The 16,222-nt window shown below is 34.0% G+C and overlaps 1 protein-coding gene across 1 annotated transcript; it reads right to left on the reverse strand.

Annotated features, from left to right (window-relative positions):
• Window positions 1-5,233: 5,233 nt before the first annotated feature.
• LOC122317907 lies at window positions 5,234-7,493 on the reverse strand. The gene is made up of 2 exons (XM_043134983.1): window positions 6,986-7,493; window positions 5,234-6,426 (listed from the first exon to the last, which is right to left on the reverse strand). The coding sequence occupies exons 1-2, from the start codon at window positions 7,275-7,277 to the stop codon at window positions 5,534-5,536; spliced, it is 1,185 nt and encodes a 394-aa protein (XP_042990917.1). The 5' UTR covers window positions 7,278-7,493; the 3' UTR covers window positions 5,234-5,533.
• Window positions 7,494-16,222: the final 8,729 nt, after the last annotated feature.

The following is a 16,222-nucleotide window of genomic DNA, read 5'->3' on the forward strand; positions in this document are numbered from 1 at the left end:
GGCAGACAATAATAGTAACTTTAGAAAACCATTTAAAAGTGATAGTATTATGGATTAAACAAATCTGGTTGTCAACATGATTTTCATCCTTAGGGTCTATGTCATTCGTTTGTTCATTATCGGAAGGAATTTCTTGATCAAATTGTTTGTCAATTTTTAAACACAATAATTCTTGTTTAAAATAACCATTTTCAGATTTGAGAATGTTGATCTTAGCTTTGAGTTCAACAATTTCTTTTTTAATAAAACTAACTTCTCTTTGTAAGTTATTAATAGAATTTTTTTTTTGGGTTTTTTCTTTTCAAATCTTCCCAAAGTTTCTTAAAAACTAATGTTTTGTCTAGAAATTCTGGTTCATGATGAACCATCGTCTTCTTGAGTTTGTGAAGGTATTTTTCTTTAAGCTCGAGGTTTGTATTTTGAAAAATCAAAACTAATAAAATATTTTATTGTTCTTTAGATTTGGGTAAGACATTAATTGTTTTACTCAAAAGTTTGCAACAATAATCATTACAACCAAACTTAATATTGGGGAGAATCAGATGAATTTGTTTGAGTGATACTCTGAATCATTAGAACTAAATTAATTGATGTCAGATGATGCAGAAGATTTTGTTTCAATTAGACGAATTAATTCTTCTTGATCACTGGCATTAATATTCAACTGGTAACTTGTTTTTGAATTTATTGGGTTTCTTGGAACATTTATTAGCAAAATATCCAGATTTGCCATAGTTATCAAAAAATTCTCCAGATTTGCCATAGTTATCAAAAAATTCTTTCTTATAAAATCTTGAAGATTTTTTATAAAAGCTATCATGATTCTTTCTCTTTTTTTCTTCAAGAGTTTTAAAATATTTTTTTGAAATATGTTTCTCTCTAGATAAAGCAATAGGTGGAATGCTAAATTGTTCACAAAAATTATCCATTTCATATTTGGCTTTATTACTATCATTAACCTGTTGACGCAGTATTCTTTGATTATTACATATACTAATACCAAGTTTCTTAATTGTACTAATAATATCACCATAAATGTAATTATCATAATTAGGAATCTCGAGATATCAGTAAGTTCATTCTTAACCTTGTGTACAAATAAATGGGGCAGGCCATCAATAAATTTTTCTTTTTAATAAGGCTTTTGACTATCATCTCTAAGCATAACTCTGGACATAAAAACATCTTGGTACCATCTATAATTAGACAATTGACGGCATATCAAATTATTCAAATAATCACTAATACGATTATTAATGTTAAAAGGAGTTCTAACAAAATGTTTAATAATAGTATAAATTAAAGTATTCACACCATTAAAAATTCTCATTCTTACGGTTTCATTGAAAATAGGTATAAACAACATTCTGAATGGTTTCTTTTGCTTCATTAGTGAGATGTTTGTCCCACCATTATCGAAGTATACCCAAAAAATCTGTAGATAAAATTTTAACAATCTCAGGTTGTTTGTGATAATTATTAGTATAAGCATTTGCAACTATAGACATTTTACTCATAGTATTGAGGATCTCTTGTTTAAAGATTCCATCAATATTCTATTCTTAAAATTTGTGTGCTAAAACAGAAAACTATGTTTGAAAAATCCTTTATTCAAACTGTAAATCAAGAGAAGTTGGCCTGGAATATCAATTCTTCGTCAGACTCATTGGTTTGGGCCATTTTGAAGAAAATCTGGCAATTTCAGGTTTATCTTGTAAATCAATATTTTTGAAATTCTTTTCAAGTAAAACAAGATTTTTAATAGTAAAAGAACCACTCTCAAACGATTCATAAGTAGTTTGTAAAGAGAAATCATCCTTACCATTGCTATTTAAAGCACTGGTAGATGATTTTTCTTTCTTAATATCTTGAAGCATTTGATCAATTTTATCAAGAATTTTAGTCAGTTTGGTTTTGAAATCAATATTTGGCCTAGTTGGTAAAATAATTAAAGGTTTTTTAATAAGTTTTGAAATATTTGAAAATAAAGTTAAAAGAGGAGTTTTTCTACTTTATCTTCAACGCGATCTAATTGTTGACTAATAATATGGAGACTTTGGTTAATAAAATTATTTTGTTGAATGATTTTCTTTGTCTTTGTATATATAGTAGCATCTGAACTAGCATCAGGAACTTTAATTGGAGAGGCTTTTATTTGCCCACCGAAATGAGATATAATAATTGTCTCAAAAGAAATGTGGCTAGATTTAACCACAACCTTATATTTCTCGTTGACAAAACTAGTTTTAACAATATTTAAACTATGGTTTAGACTATAGTAATTTTCGAGAAAATCAAAGAAAAATATATACTTTTGAAATGTATGCATTTTTTTTCTATTTTCTTTTAACATCAATTTTTCAGAATTAGAAAAAATAGCATGATAAGTTTTTCTTTTATCACGATTTTCAATGTAATTGTATTCATAGAATAAGGAAATTAAATCAATTTCAAAAACTTTATTTATCACAGTAAGTTGGCTATGATAAATAGGTGCAATATGAGCAATCGTATTTGAAGCTGTTGGGAATAAAGATGAGGCATCTTCTTCCTAGTTATTAGCTTCTTCCTTTGTGGGTTTGTTCTTCGATATTTCAGCATCCTTGGTGGTGTAATAAGCAAGAGTGACTTGAGAGGAGGTAGAGACTCCTTTCAATTTTAAATCAGGGTTGACAGGTTTAGCTGTCTCAATAGAATTTTCCTGAAATTTTTTGAGATGTTGATATTTTTTTTGGGGGTTTCGGAAGTAGAAGAAGATCTAACTCCAGTGAAAAGATTTCTTCTTTTATTGATAACTAGAGGTTGATCAAAACTAATTTTAACAGTACCATCAAGATATTGTTGGATGTAATCAGGGTTAAGCTCATTAGCTAGAACCTTAGCAGGAGAAATTTCATGTTCTAAAGTCCATTTATTTAGAAGAGAAATATCTTTCCAATAAATCATTTTAGGAACTTAGACATTTGCACAAGAATAGAGCTCTGAATTAACACGGTTTTATTTCCTAAAAATTTTAAAATAGTTTTAGGATATATATATATATATTAAAAAAAAAAAAACTAAGAAAGGCAACTGAATCTCACAGGATATTTTCAAAACAGCTTTGCTACATACAGTCGCCACATGCAGTCGGCGTGCAGTCGGCTGTACGAAATGAATAAAAAAAATTATAAAAATTTTTTTTTATATTCAAGGGGATCTACATGAATTATAAAAATTTATAAAAATAATTTTTTTTTTCATGTAGGTCCCGTATTAATTTTTTTTTACAGCCGACTGCACGCCGACTGCATCTCCCGACTGCAAAAAGTATTTCTCTTTTCAAAATACATTTGGTGCGTTTATTAACGTTCATCATACTCTCCCATCACCCTCCCACTCTCTCCCCTCGCGCTAAATGCCACTAACCTTGATGATATTTTTGGATCTCTTGATTCTTCCATGCTGTCCCAGTTGTAAGGACTTCCACTAAAACCCACAACACCAACCCAGTTACAATCTGCAAATGAGCTCCAGATGCGCGAGAACATGAACTAATGTTGCTCAAGCTATTCAACCAACCTCTTGTCCTCCCCAGTGAGAAAATCATCATCATTTGGGTTTGACTTATCTGCTGCAATTGCGGCAGCAGTGATGAATTCCAGATTTGCAGCCTTTGCAAAACGAAGCTAGAGTTTTATTGATCGTTGAGCATTTTTTTTTATAAATAAATAAATTAAAAAAAAAAAAAAACAGATCAAAACGTAAAAGAAAGACTTGCCTATTTTCAATCCAATCATTATTCATTTCGAAATTACTCCTACCATCTTCTCCCAAACATTAGCAGTAGCCACTTCATCACTGAAACTTAGACCAATTTGGGTTATAGATTCTGGGTTTGTGCCACATGATTTCAAGTTTATAGACTCTTGGGTAGAAAGGAGCTAGAGACCGAATGAGAAACTGATTTGATCTGATTTGCATTAGACGGTTATCTGCAAAATAATTGGAGCTAGAGATTGATTGAGACATAAACCATCTAGACTAAGAATATAAACCATTTGACATCCACAACTAACAGGGTAAAAATCTACTGCAAATTTCATGTTATTTTAGTTCTACATTTTTTGCAAATACCACTTACAGCTTCCTTGTACTCATTCTCTTACTCAGATTTGAGAGAATGGAAGAAACAGTAAAAGAAATTGTTTTGAAGATGGTGGGTGCAAGATGGTGTGTGAAAGGTTAGGGTTCGAGTTCATTGAAGGAGATCGTGTTTGACAAGAGAGCTGAAGTTTAGCGTTTGTTTTTTTTCTACTTGACGACGTGGCGCACTCCATGCATGAGGTAACTGAGAGTGGGCACGTTGAAGCGGCAAAGTAGAATTATCCTATAAAAATATGCCTTATCACTTTTAAAGAAATGTTTTAATTATAAAAAAAAAAAATTTATAAAATAAATTTATAAATTAACATGATTAAATATGATGTATTAGATTGTAAAATTACTTTTATTTAAATTTAAGAATTTTAAATAATATATATAGGAAGCTTTACAACATTTATTTTTATTTGTATAAATATTTCGGACAATATTTGTAATATTTATTTGATATGTTTATGTTTTTCTTATTTAAAATCTTTAAATTCGGACAAAAACTTAAAATTTATTTTAAAAATATACATGTGAGGGGGGTCATTCTTGGTGTTGGGCCGAGCTGAATAGGCCCAGCCCACGGGGTCCCGATTGGTCTAAGGATAGCTTGACAAGGCGAATGCGGCCTGAGAGAATAGGATGGATCGAGCCAAGCCAGGCTAGGAGGCCTGAAAGGAAGCGATTAAGCACATGCGCTGATCAAGAGTTAGAATGCCAAACACACTACTAGTCAACAATCCCTGCAAGCAAAGCCAGAGAAAACACTTGTCCCTAAACCCCGGTGGATGGACATGCCTAGGGGATGGGCCCACCCGATCGAAACCACACCGCATTTAATGAAGGGCGAAGATGAGCACGCCACAACATGAGACCACGCCGCATTTAATGAAGGATAGAGACAACGTGCCTCCTAGACTGCTAGTGGTCACCACGATCAGGTCTAGATGATTAGTTGCATAGCAAGAAGCTAGCAGGGGGAATGCGACTTGAGTACGGAGTGACATCCCCACAACCGGCTTGCACCATCCCTATCAGGTATATATATACCTCCCTTGTGAGGGGAAAAACTCTTTAAATACTTTCCACAATCAAGTCATCATAATCCACAAACGAAAAACTGCATTCTAATTTAAACATCGGAGGTGTTTCTCATCATCCCAGAGCCTTCATTTTTCCGTAGTCTCAGGTACAAGTTGGGCCCTTGTGGAGTTGCTCAAGTTGGGCCCCTATGGAATTGCTCAAGCAACGAAACACAACATCAACAATACATAACGCTGATTTCATCATAAAATAAAACAAAATTCCATTCATTATAATCCTCCGTTACCTCCTTGCGGACTTGTTGCTCTCATATATCTCCATTCTTATTTCGCAGAAAATAGAGAAACCACACAGAACATTATCTGTTTGCTGGTGGTCGATATCCAGAACCGCGGGGATACCTGTTGCTCATAGTATCACGATGAGATGTCGGGCCATGGCCCTTTTGTGTTATATTTACACGAGCTGGATATCGAGATTCAGTAGAGTTAGGCCTAAATTCTTCTCCACGTCGGTGATGGCCATTAGGAGGACTTTGAGCATAGCTGGGTGATTCATGCATACTTGTGTGTCGAACTGGTAAAAACCTGGGGCCATCAGGTCTAGGAGCATGTGGGCGAAAACCGTGATGACTATGAGAATTTACAAAGACTACAGGCTCGACGAAACCATATAATTCATGTGGGGCTTTCTTAAACTGGTTGGGTTCTGTATGTTCCTGTTGGTAAGGGTAATCATTGTTTTTACTCTCTTGAGTTGAAGCTGGCACGTTTGAGGGCCACGACATGCTTGACTGATTTATGGTTTTTCGACCATTCTTCCCCTTATTTTTGTTATCACCAACCCGTTCACTACCGGAAGGCCTTTGATTTCCAAAAGAAAGGTTTTCTGAACTGCTGTATATCATAGGTTGGCTTAATTGAATAGATTCATAAAGTTGGTATTGAGATGTTTCAAGATTAGAGGTATGATGACCATTAGCGAACTGTGATGATTCACCACTCGAAAGTGGGTGTCCTCTGGCAGAGAGGCTGGTCCAAAGCCACACAGTCTTCGCTGCAGCAATTAGGGGCGCGGATGCATTTTGCGGCTGTGCTAGAAGTATGTTATACCTCCTCATGCGCAGTTGATGGAGCGCATTAGAGAAATCTGTGTCTCCCGAAATTAGCATAAAGTTTGCAGGGGCAGGGTTGTCTACTGCCCAGAACAGCATATCAACTAATATCTTCTTGTCACTTGCATCCTTCACACCTGTAACATACCTTAAACGTGTCAATGAAAACAAATATACATTCAAACGTCATCACAATCTTACCTTCTAGTCCATTAAACATGCTACTCAAGAAAGTACATATATTTTCAAAATAGTAATCCTAGATACAGTTATTGGTTGCGTAAGCGTCACGGAGTGGAATCCACCGTTCTTAGATCAATAGGATGTGCAGTAAGGAATCATCGATAAGACGGTAATCTAACATAACATGAGATTTAAGGATCAACAGGTGAAGTTAAAAGCTAAACCAGTGTACACATAGCCACATCAATCGATAACAAAAAGGCAGAAATGCTGTAGTTTTGCATAATTGGCACCGAATAAACCAGGCGCGTATTTGATTTTGAACTCAAAAAGGCAGAAATAAACCAAATTTTCACAACAAAAATTAGTCGAAAGAAATGAGAAGTCGATGCGACACTCGGAAAATCCAGATCGAAAATGATTTGAAGGACGACCGTCCTCCTCCACAATCAGAATCATAACAGGGGAAGAGGATACGCAACATATTTTAAGGTGGGTGGAGGAAAGGAGTACCGGCGGGGACGTGGTTGAGGGCGATGCCGGTGCTGGAGAGGGCTTGTTGGACAGATGCAGGGATCCCGTTGGTGTCGCCATAGGCGGAGATGGAGACGGGACCACAGTAATTCATCTTGGCGAGAGCGGAGCTGATGTTCTGGGCAATCGCGTGCGCGTCGCTGCCCTTGGGAACTTGGCAGTTCTCTATGTCCCACCACACTGACGTCTTGGCCCTGACGTACCGCGCCTCGGCCAACGCCGGGGACGACAGCGTTGAGCCGAATCCCCCTCCGTTTACATCTCCGGCCATCCTCGACACAGGTCAGGGAGCGGCACACAAAATAGCATCAACCGCCTCTTTGTGTCACACCCCAAATTGTTTGAAGAAAATACATTAGAATTGTTCGCTTCGAGGGAGCAACTCCAGAGAAAAAGGAAGAAGACGAGGATAGAAAAGAAAATAGGTTTTTGATTCAGGTTTTGATCGATACAAACGACTCCCTCCACTATATAAACCAAGAGCATCCTCAATGGAGTTGTAAAATACATATTCCCATCAAATATAAGAAAATTGCTCAAAAGTTTCTTAATGTTGTATACTTTTCCTCACCCCCGACCTTTTCCTAGTGGTGACAATTTGTTATACGATCTTTTAATCCAACACAAACACGATATGATAATAGCGGGTTAGGGTTTAGTCTTAATGAGTTCGGATCAAAACGGGTTGACCCGTTAAGACACGATTACTTAACGAGTTGATAACCCGTTATAACCCGTTATGACACGTTAAGAAAGTTAAAATTATAATTATACCCTTCTATCCAATTTGATATTTTTATTGTTTATATTGTAATTTTAGACTTGTAGTTAGTTTTATAATTTTTATAGATATTGTGATTTTAACATTTACAGAAAATTATGTTAAATTTAATTAAGTCAAACAGGTTAATTTCAAATTTATTCAACTTATTTATATAAACAATTTGAAATAAGTCATATTGTGTTATGTCAACCTATTTAGTAATATTCATTAATGGATCAAAACGGATTGACACGACACGATACATTATGTTAGTGAGTCGTGTTAGGGTTTGAATTTTGACACAATAAGGTTAACGGGTCGGGTTAGGGTTTACCTATATAGTATAATATACATATTTTGACATGACACAAACACGATCCGTTAATACGATTTCACCCTTACATTTCCCCATCCCCCCTCCCCAAATATTCCTTTGGATCATGCTAGCGGGCTACAGCTAATTATAATTTTTTTATTTTCTTATTTTAATTTTTTAAGTAATTTTTAACAATTTTAATCATAAAAAAAAATACAATTTCACCGATGAGAAAACCGACCAATTGGGCTTATAACCCAAAAGAAACAACCCCCAATAGTAGATTGCCACGTACACTGCAAAACCAACTTTTTGTGTGACCGCACCACACACCATCTCTCAACCATTTACTCCCCCCCAACCCGAAATGCCCTCTTCTTCCTATGGAATTCAGGGTCACCAAAAGCTCAAGATGTTGAAGAAGACGACCCAGAAGTGCTCCGACCTAGAAGTGTTCTTCCCATTCTTGAGCTTCAACTCCCTATTGTTGCCCATCTGGTTTCTTTTCCTCTTTCTACTTTCTTTCTGCCTTTTTTTTTCTTTCCAGTAATTTGTTTTGTGTTTCTGCATGTCAAAGGGTAATCAATGATTGTTTTTCTATTTTTGGTATGAAAAAAACTGATATTGCAAAAATTATTTTCTTCAAATCGTTGAAGTTTGCTTACTTTGATTTTTCTTCATATTGTCTGTGTTCCACAACTAGAGGTAGGCAACATCTTGTTCTTGGGCGGTGGTGCAAAAAGACGGGCTAGATAGTAATTGATGAAGATGAAAAGAGGGGAAGAGTTTCCTTAGGGTCGTTATGGCTAAGTCAAAGGGTTTACCTCTCTCTCTCTCTCTCTCTCTCTCTCTCTCTCTCTCTCTCTCTCTCCATGTTGGCCTTGTTTGACCGAGTCGCGCACCCACCTCCAATAACCCACCCCCATTTTGTTTTCTTCTCTCTTTGCGCACTCAAAACTTGTGTGTTTGGACATTGAAAAGTGTTGAAAAGAGTGGTAAATAAGGAAAAATATAGTTATAAGCATAATTATATACTAATCTATATATCAATGTGATGTGATTGGTCAAAAAATAGATTTTATTGAAAATAGTGTTAATTTAAATTTTAAGTATGAATAAATCAATATTGATACACAGATTAGTGTGCGATTGTGTTTGTATGTAGCAAAACTCGATAAATAATAATAATAAATAATAATTAAAAATAAGTAAAAAATAATAAATAATAATAAAAAGTAATAATAAAGTAATGAATAGTAGTGAGAAGTATTGAGAGTACTTGAGAGGTACTCTTAGTATCCAAACATTGCCGAATCGGCTCCGGTAGACAAGATGAGTAATTAGAAATATTTAGAGAGGTAATTTATGGAAACCCTAACTGCGCAATTATTATTATTTTTTGGATGTATCTGTATCAGCTTCCAATAACATTTTGTAAATGGAATGAACTAGGGATTCAAAGATTTTCCAACGGAATGGTTCACCATCGTCATCGGTTTGATGTTGTGATTTTTTGTTCAAGACAAAAGGTGATTCAAATTGGTTTGCATGTTTGGATTTATGATTTGATTTTCTTTTGTAAAAATCCAACTTCATAGAATGTTGATTTGAGGCATCAACGATGGTATCGGGGATTGAGGCATCAATATGGGGTAGAGATGAAAAGAATGAGAGTGCAGATTGATGGAGGGATGGTAGTCCGTGGGTGAGGTGTGACGTGATTGTGTGTAGGTGCATCTACTCTCTAATTTGTGTGATGTCTGATCTGATAACTGGTAATAGGAAGACTGCATTTTTAGAAAACCAACCGGACCAATTTATTAATATTCACTTCTTTAATTATTAAGTAAAATAAAATAAATAAAAAATTAAAATGAATGAGCAGTAAGATTGTCACGTTACCCTCACATATTCCCTCATCAGAGCCGTTCACTTAATCGGATGGACACAATGGGTTCACTTGTTACTTTCGGTTGGTCAAATGTTCCAGAATATTCACGTTTATACTTTTACCAAGTCTTTGGTTTAGTGGGCCATGTTCGGCAAGTTATTATTTTCAGTTATTAGTATTTAATGGGTTGGTGGAGTCAGCAGTGCGTAGTTGGTTAAGTCCAAGATCGTGGTCTTCAGTTTGTTAGGAATTATTGTATTTATATTCCGTTGGATTGATTAATGAGGACATTGAATTCTTCTGGCTTATTTGCAAATGTGGATGCCCTAGTCCCTTGAAGCACCACACTTATTTTACTTATTGAATTGAGACGCAACAAAGATTGAGTAGTTACTAGTAAGTTCAAGCGGCTTCACTAACATTTCCTATTTTTTTTCCATTGCATTTCAACCCCTCTCCTGCACATCGCACGGTTTTACTCTGTGTTTAGTGCCTTGCATGTTCTTCCAATTAATTTTATTATTTTTCCAAAAAGAAAAGTAATTTGTCCCGAACTTAGCTTGTTTAGGGTTGCGGTAGAATCTTAAAAAGTATTTAAATAGCCTTCAAATTTCTTTAATAGAAAAATTAGGTTATTTTGATATTATATATTAAAATAATTTTTAATTTTAAATAAGTTAAAAGTATGTTTAAAGAAATTTAATATTTTTCTTTAAACGTATTTTTTCAAATAATGTATAACGTAATTTAAATTTTAAAAAAATTATTAATGGATGAAAATACTTTTACACTCTAAATAATTACAACTCATGCTTTCTTCTGTTTAATATTAATCAATTCTCTGTATTAGCTGAAGGAATCATAATGATATAGTCAAAATGTAAACTAGAGCTCACCAAAAAATTAACAATGTTGGTCAGTCTACATGTTGGGTTTTGACCACCAATTGAGAAGGAATCGAACAGTGAGAAAGTGGCAAGTATTCCCTTCCTTCATTACCTATGTAGATGTGAAACCCCAAGTAACTAAGGAAAAAATGTGTCGTGTTCGAATCTAGGACTGCTAGTTTTTTTATTAAAACTCTCAAATCCAACACAAAGTTAGTAGGTTAGGGTTGAGAGCTTCGTCGTGTTTAATAAATGGATTGGATTAAGTTTGACGAACACATGATCATTCGAAAGATTTGCTTTTACGCATCATCTCCCATCTCTCAAACCCTAATCTCATGGTAATGCTTTTTCTTATCTTGGTGAGGGTAAAGTCAGGAACAGTTGGAACAAAAAGTTAGAGGCTTTTTCATCCACCAATTGCAGTCCTTTCAAGAATTATAAAAGAAAAATTCTACTTATCATCTTTACACTATATATTATATATAATTTATTTATTTATTCTCTTATCAAATATATGGTGTATGGATAACGAGTAAAAGAATTCAATTAATTTAAGAAAAATAAAATTTAAAAAATTAAAAATAAATAAAAATAAATGTGGTATATAATGAATAGGGGGTTGAAAAATCCAATATATCAACTCCAGTAAAAAGCCTTTTACTTGTTCTTCTTTTACGGCAGCAGCACCACCTTCTTTTTCTTGTGTTCTACTAGAAAGTGAAGGAAGAGAGATTGGTAGACAGTTTGTTCATCATATTCTTTTCTATTTTTAATAATAATAAAATGACGTGGCGTCACTGCCACTTCAGCGTGTAAGGAGAAGTCTAGTAAGAATGCAAGTCTAAAATTTGGACTTTGTCAGTTATTTTCCTCCACATCAGACTGGTGATAGATGAAAGGTTTGAGATTTTAACTATAGTAATTCTTCACCCCTCACTATCTCTGGATAGCTACTGTACATAGACCAAATTTTTATTTTATTATTTTATCTAACTCCCTCGTTTTTTTCTCTTCCTTCGTCTCGATCACCGATTCACCCATTTCCTCTTTGTTTCCTTCTTCTCCCAAAATCACCCCACTTTCGTTTATCTTCCTCAACCCGCATCGTCTCCTTCTCTCCATTATCAACGTTCTTCTATGCAGCTTCTAGCATGATAATTTTTCTTCATCACTCCTCTCTCCCTCTTCTCTTCCGATTTTCTCCCATTTTCTCTTCATCGAGTGTATGAATCACCGTGTATTTTGCTTCAAATGATCATTGATGTTTGCTACACCCTTTTCCTTGTAGGTGAATCAACGTCCAAAGGGTTGAAGAATTTCCTCTAAGAATCTGCTAGAATAAATCACGATTTGGGTAAATGATTTGGTATTTGTTATTTATAAATTGGTAGGATTGTGATTCCATTCTTGTTCTAAGATTTTTCAATTTTTTGGGTTAAGAAATATAAGGAAAAGAACCTTTAAGGATAAAATGCATTTTTGCTGAGGGATAGCAAGCAGAAACAATTTTCTCCCATTTGTTTGACCATTTTATTTTGACAAAATTTTTCCTCTGTTTTTAACAAACCAAATGTTTTATATTGACCATTTTATCGAACCCATCATGATTTAACAATTTGAAGTTGGTGTTTAGAATCTGATATTACATATATATACAATACTGTCATGCTTATGTGTGGTGAGATTGGCTTGTGGGATATACACTGTCATTTCCTTGATTGGTTGGCTTTTATCGAATGCATCTGAGATTCAGGAGCTTGAGTTCATTGGTTTTTGCTTGATATTTGTAATCTTCTTCATATTGTACTTGTCACATAAGTGTTTTCTTAAGCTGTCTCTATACATTTCACAAGCCATATTGTACTTATCCAGACATTATGGTATATTAATGGACTTGTGTTGTGTCATGTTAGGTTATAACTTGTGTGCAACTTGAAAAATACACCCAAAAGTCAAAACTGAACTGTATGGTAAAAATACCAGCTAGGAAAAAAACTTTGTTTTTGAAGAAAACTAGATCTTGAACACTTAGAACATGTTTGCTTTTCAGTTGCAATATGTTGTTTTTTAGGTAAAGAAAGCTGACGGTTTTTTTTTCCCTTTTCTTGTTTTGAAATGAGTTTTGGCAATGAGTTTTATGGACTGAACTTTGTGGAGAAAACATAATTGTTTTGGTTCATTTTCTCTATTTTCTAGTGGTATTTTTATTATTATATGAAAATTGGTAGATACCAATCAATAAGGACTTAAAGGCAAAAGATACCACTTTTAATTGGAGTTCCAGACTTCCAGTAGTAGTGATAGGCACTTTATTTGTATTTTTCTAATTTTTGTAAGCAAATATTGGTGTGAATTCAAGGAACAGGGCAAAAGCTTAATTCATGTTCTACAATCTAACTTGAGTTAAATCATTCTTACTCGCATGTTAATCATTATCCTTTACACATGTACAAACCTTGTTTAAGCGATTCCCCCCTCATCTTTTCTCTAATATGAATCATCTCACATTTAAACAAATGACTCCATTACTCATCTTAAATAATTTCCACTTATAAAAAAAATCTTAAATAATTTCCCATTCAACAAGAAATAATAAAATAAAATATAACCATGAACACAATGGAATATTAGGCAGGTAAAAAATACCCTTATTAAGACCCTACAAAACATAACTGTCAGCTACAAAAAGGATCAAACTCCTACGATTTAGATCTAAAATATATGTGCTTTGATTTGGACTCTTTTTAGCTTCTAGCATTGCAGAACATGATTTCAGATCTATGTTGGAATTTTTAAGAAATCATTCTTTCATTCACTCCCTATATACTTTTTTCATCTCAGCAATCTGCTTGGTACTGGAAAAATTTCAGAGTAAAGGTCCACTAACTAATGGAATGATGCTATTTACATATCCATCAAGCAAGCTTTAATATTCACATTTCAGGATAATGGTTATTTTATAATGTTTTGCTTTTATATATCAAAATCCAAGCTGTTTGTCCTTCAATGCCCCATCAAGCAAGTTTTAATATTCACATTTTTTTTTCTTTCCTTTTCTATTTATAGCTCCATCCTTGTTTTTATATATTGTTAGCATCTAAAGATTGTGAAATCCTTTACTGTTTGGCTGATTCATAGAAAGAAAAAGGAAGTGACAAAAGAAGATATTGGATTCATTTAAAGCAACAATGTCAATCAAAGGGCATTTGGATTTTGATTCTGCACCATATTGATGATATCATTTGTATTTTTTTGCAATTATTTTTTTTCTAAAAGTTTCATTATTGCATTACTTGATGATATCTTTATTTTGCTTGACGTCATTTCTCTCTTTGGGTGACTTTAAAGGGGATTGTTTTGCTTACTCACTTTGATGTCAATTTCAAATGGATATTTGCTGTTTTCAAACTTTCAGATTACAAAATAACCCTTGTACTTCTTATTCATTTGGTTTTCATTATTCAATTTTCATTTGTTTCTGCAAGATGATGTTGAGATATTACAATATGAATTGAGATACTGCAATATGCCCATGAGATAATTCTCATAGGTATGATGCTGAGATTTAATATTGTACTTGAATATTGGGCAACTTGTCTTACTCCTTAAAAATTTAATATTTTTTAAAGATGGACATACATGATAATGACCCATTCTTCACCGCTCTATTACAAAGTGGGGGAGGAGATTATTCTAGCACCCCAACGTAACATTCTAATGTTGTTGTCCAAGTGATCCCTAATGACGGTGAAAAGAGGCATCTTTCAAAAAAAGTTCAGCCGGGTGCATCTTTTACTATTGAAGAGGATGATCTACTCGTCTCAGCTTGGCTTAATATTAATATCGATGCAATAAGGGGTACGGATCAAAAGTCTACTCAAATGTGGGAAAGACTTACCACATTTTATCATGAATATAAAAAACCAAATATTGACAAGCATTCTGAGGACTCTTTGATGAATCGGTGGTCAATAATTCAAAAATAGATAAATAAATTTTGTGCATATGTAGTACAAGTAGAGTCATTGCACCCGAGTGGTGCAACAAAGCAAGACAATATATGCCCTGAAACCTTTTTATTCATGCAATTTGTGATGGACTTACTTCTGAATTACAAATATTTCTTCACTTTTGTAGATTGAGAAAGTCAAGGTGTTGTACAAAGATATGCTAGGGTGTAATTTCACAATAGAGCATTGTTGGTGTATTCTAAGACGCCAACCAAAATGACAGCAACACATCTCCACCACTGGTAAGAAGAGAAGGTCACAAGAAAAAGTGTTTGGTGTTGTTGATGTTGACATAGCCGAGGAGGAGGTAGAGGTTCTTACTGAGAGACGTTCAAGCAAATAAACTGAAAATGAAGAGGAAGCAGAAGTCGATGGAAGGCAACAATGGTAAGATCAAGATTGTCTTAGTAAAATGACCAAAGATAGAGCCACGATTACAGAAGAGCGTAGAAATGTTGTGTTGAAGGCAGACCTAGAAAGATCAGCATCATTTGAACTAAAGAATAAGAAGTTCGAGGCAAAGATGATGTTGCTAGATCTAAGTGGTATGAATGCCATGCAGCAAGAATATTTCGGCTATATTCAACTCAAGATTTTTGAGGAATAGAGGTCTCATTCCAGAGGTACATCCATATCTCCTTCAACACCTTATGGATGTGTCTAATGTCTAATGTTGTTAGTGAATTTTTTTGAAATTTTAGTGGCTGCCCAGCCACATGTGGACTGGATAAATAAGTGGCTGGGGTAGCAACTAAATTAATAGATTGATTAATGGACTGTTTCGATAATTCTAGACTGTTTTGGTAGGATTGTGGACTATTTTGTTAATTTTTGAACTGTTTTGGGGTACATTAGTGGACTGTATTTCTAATTTCTGGACTGTTTTGATAATTTGTACTATTTTGAAGTACATTAATGGACTGTACTAATAATTTATGGACTGTTTTGATAATTACTGGATTGTTTTAGGTTCATTCTCCAAAAATATATGTTTCCACAAGCTGTGAACATATGAAATATATAAAATTCAATATATTTTGTTTGTTTCTTTCTAGATACCTTTCCATGCTATATAGTTGATTTGGGTTCAATTTAGTGGAATTCAATATTATGTTGTATCAGTACCACGCTAGAGGGTGAGCTTTAAGAATTTCCTACAGCTTGTATGCTAGTAAATTGACCCTCCAAAGAGTTCAAATGAAGTTTCGAATGAATACCAACCCTACATATAGTGTCTTTGTAAAATATTAAAAAATATATATATCAAATATTATTAAAATAAATAATATTAAACTTGAGAATAATTAGTCTAATGTGAATTAATTTAACTAGAAGTTTATATTATG

This window comes from Carya illinoinensis, chromosome 8, assembly GCF_018687715.1.
Source record: "Carya illinoinensis cultivar Pawnee chromosome 8, C.illinoinensisPawnee_v1, whole genome shotgun sequence".
Lineage (NCBI taxonomy): Eukaryota > Viridiplantae > Streptophyta > Magnoliopsida > Fagales > Juglandaceae > Carya > Carya illinoinensis.

Bases quoted from the DNA above. Each gene is read 5' to 3' on its own strand.
- LOC122317907 (XM_043134983.1), bottom strand. From the start codon at position 7,277: ATGGCCGGAGATGTAAACGGAGGGGGATTCGGCTCAACGCTGTCGTCC. The intron at 6,427-6,985 runs GTACTCCTTTCC...GGTATGTTACAG, and splicing joins CCTCAACCACGTCCCCGCCG to GTGTGAAGGATGCAAGTGAC.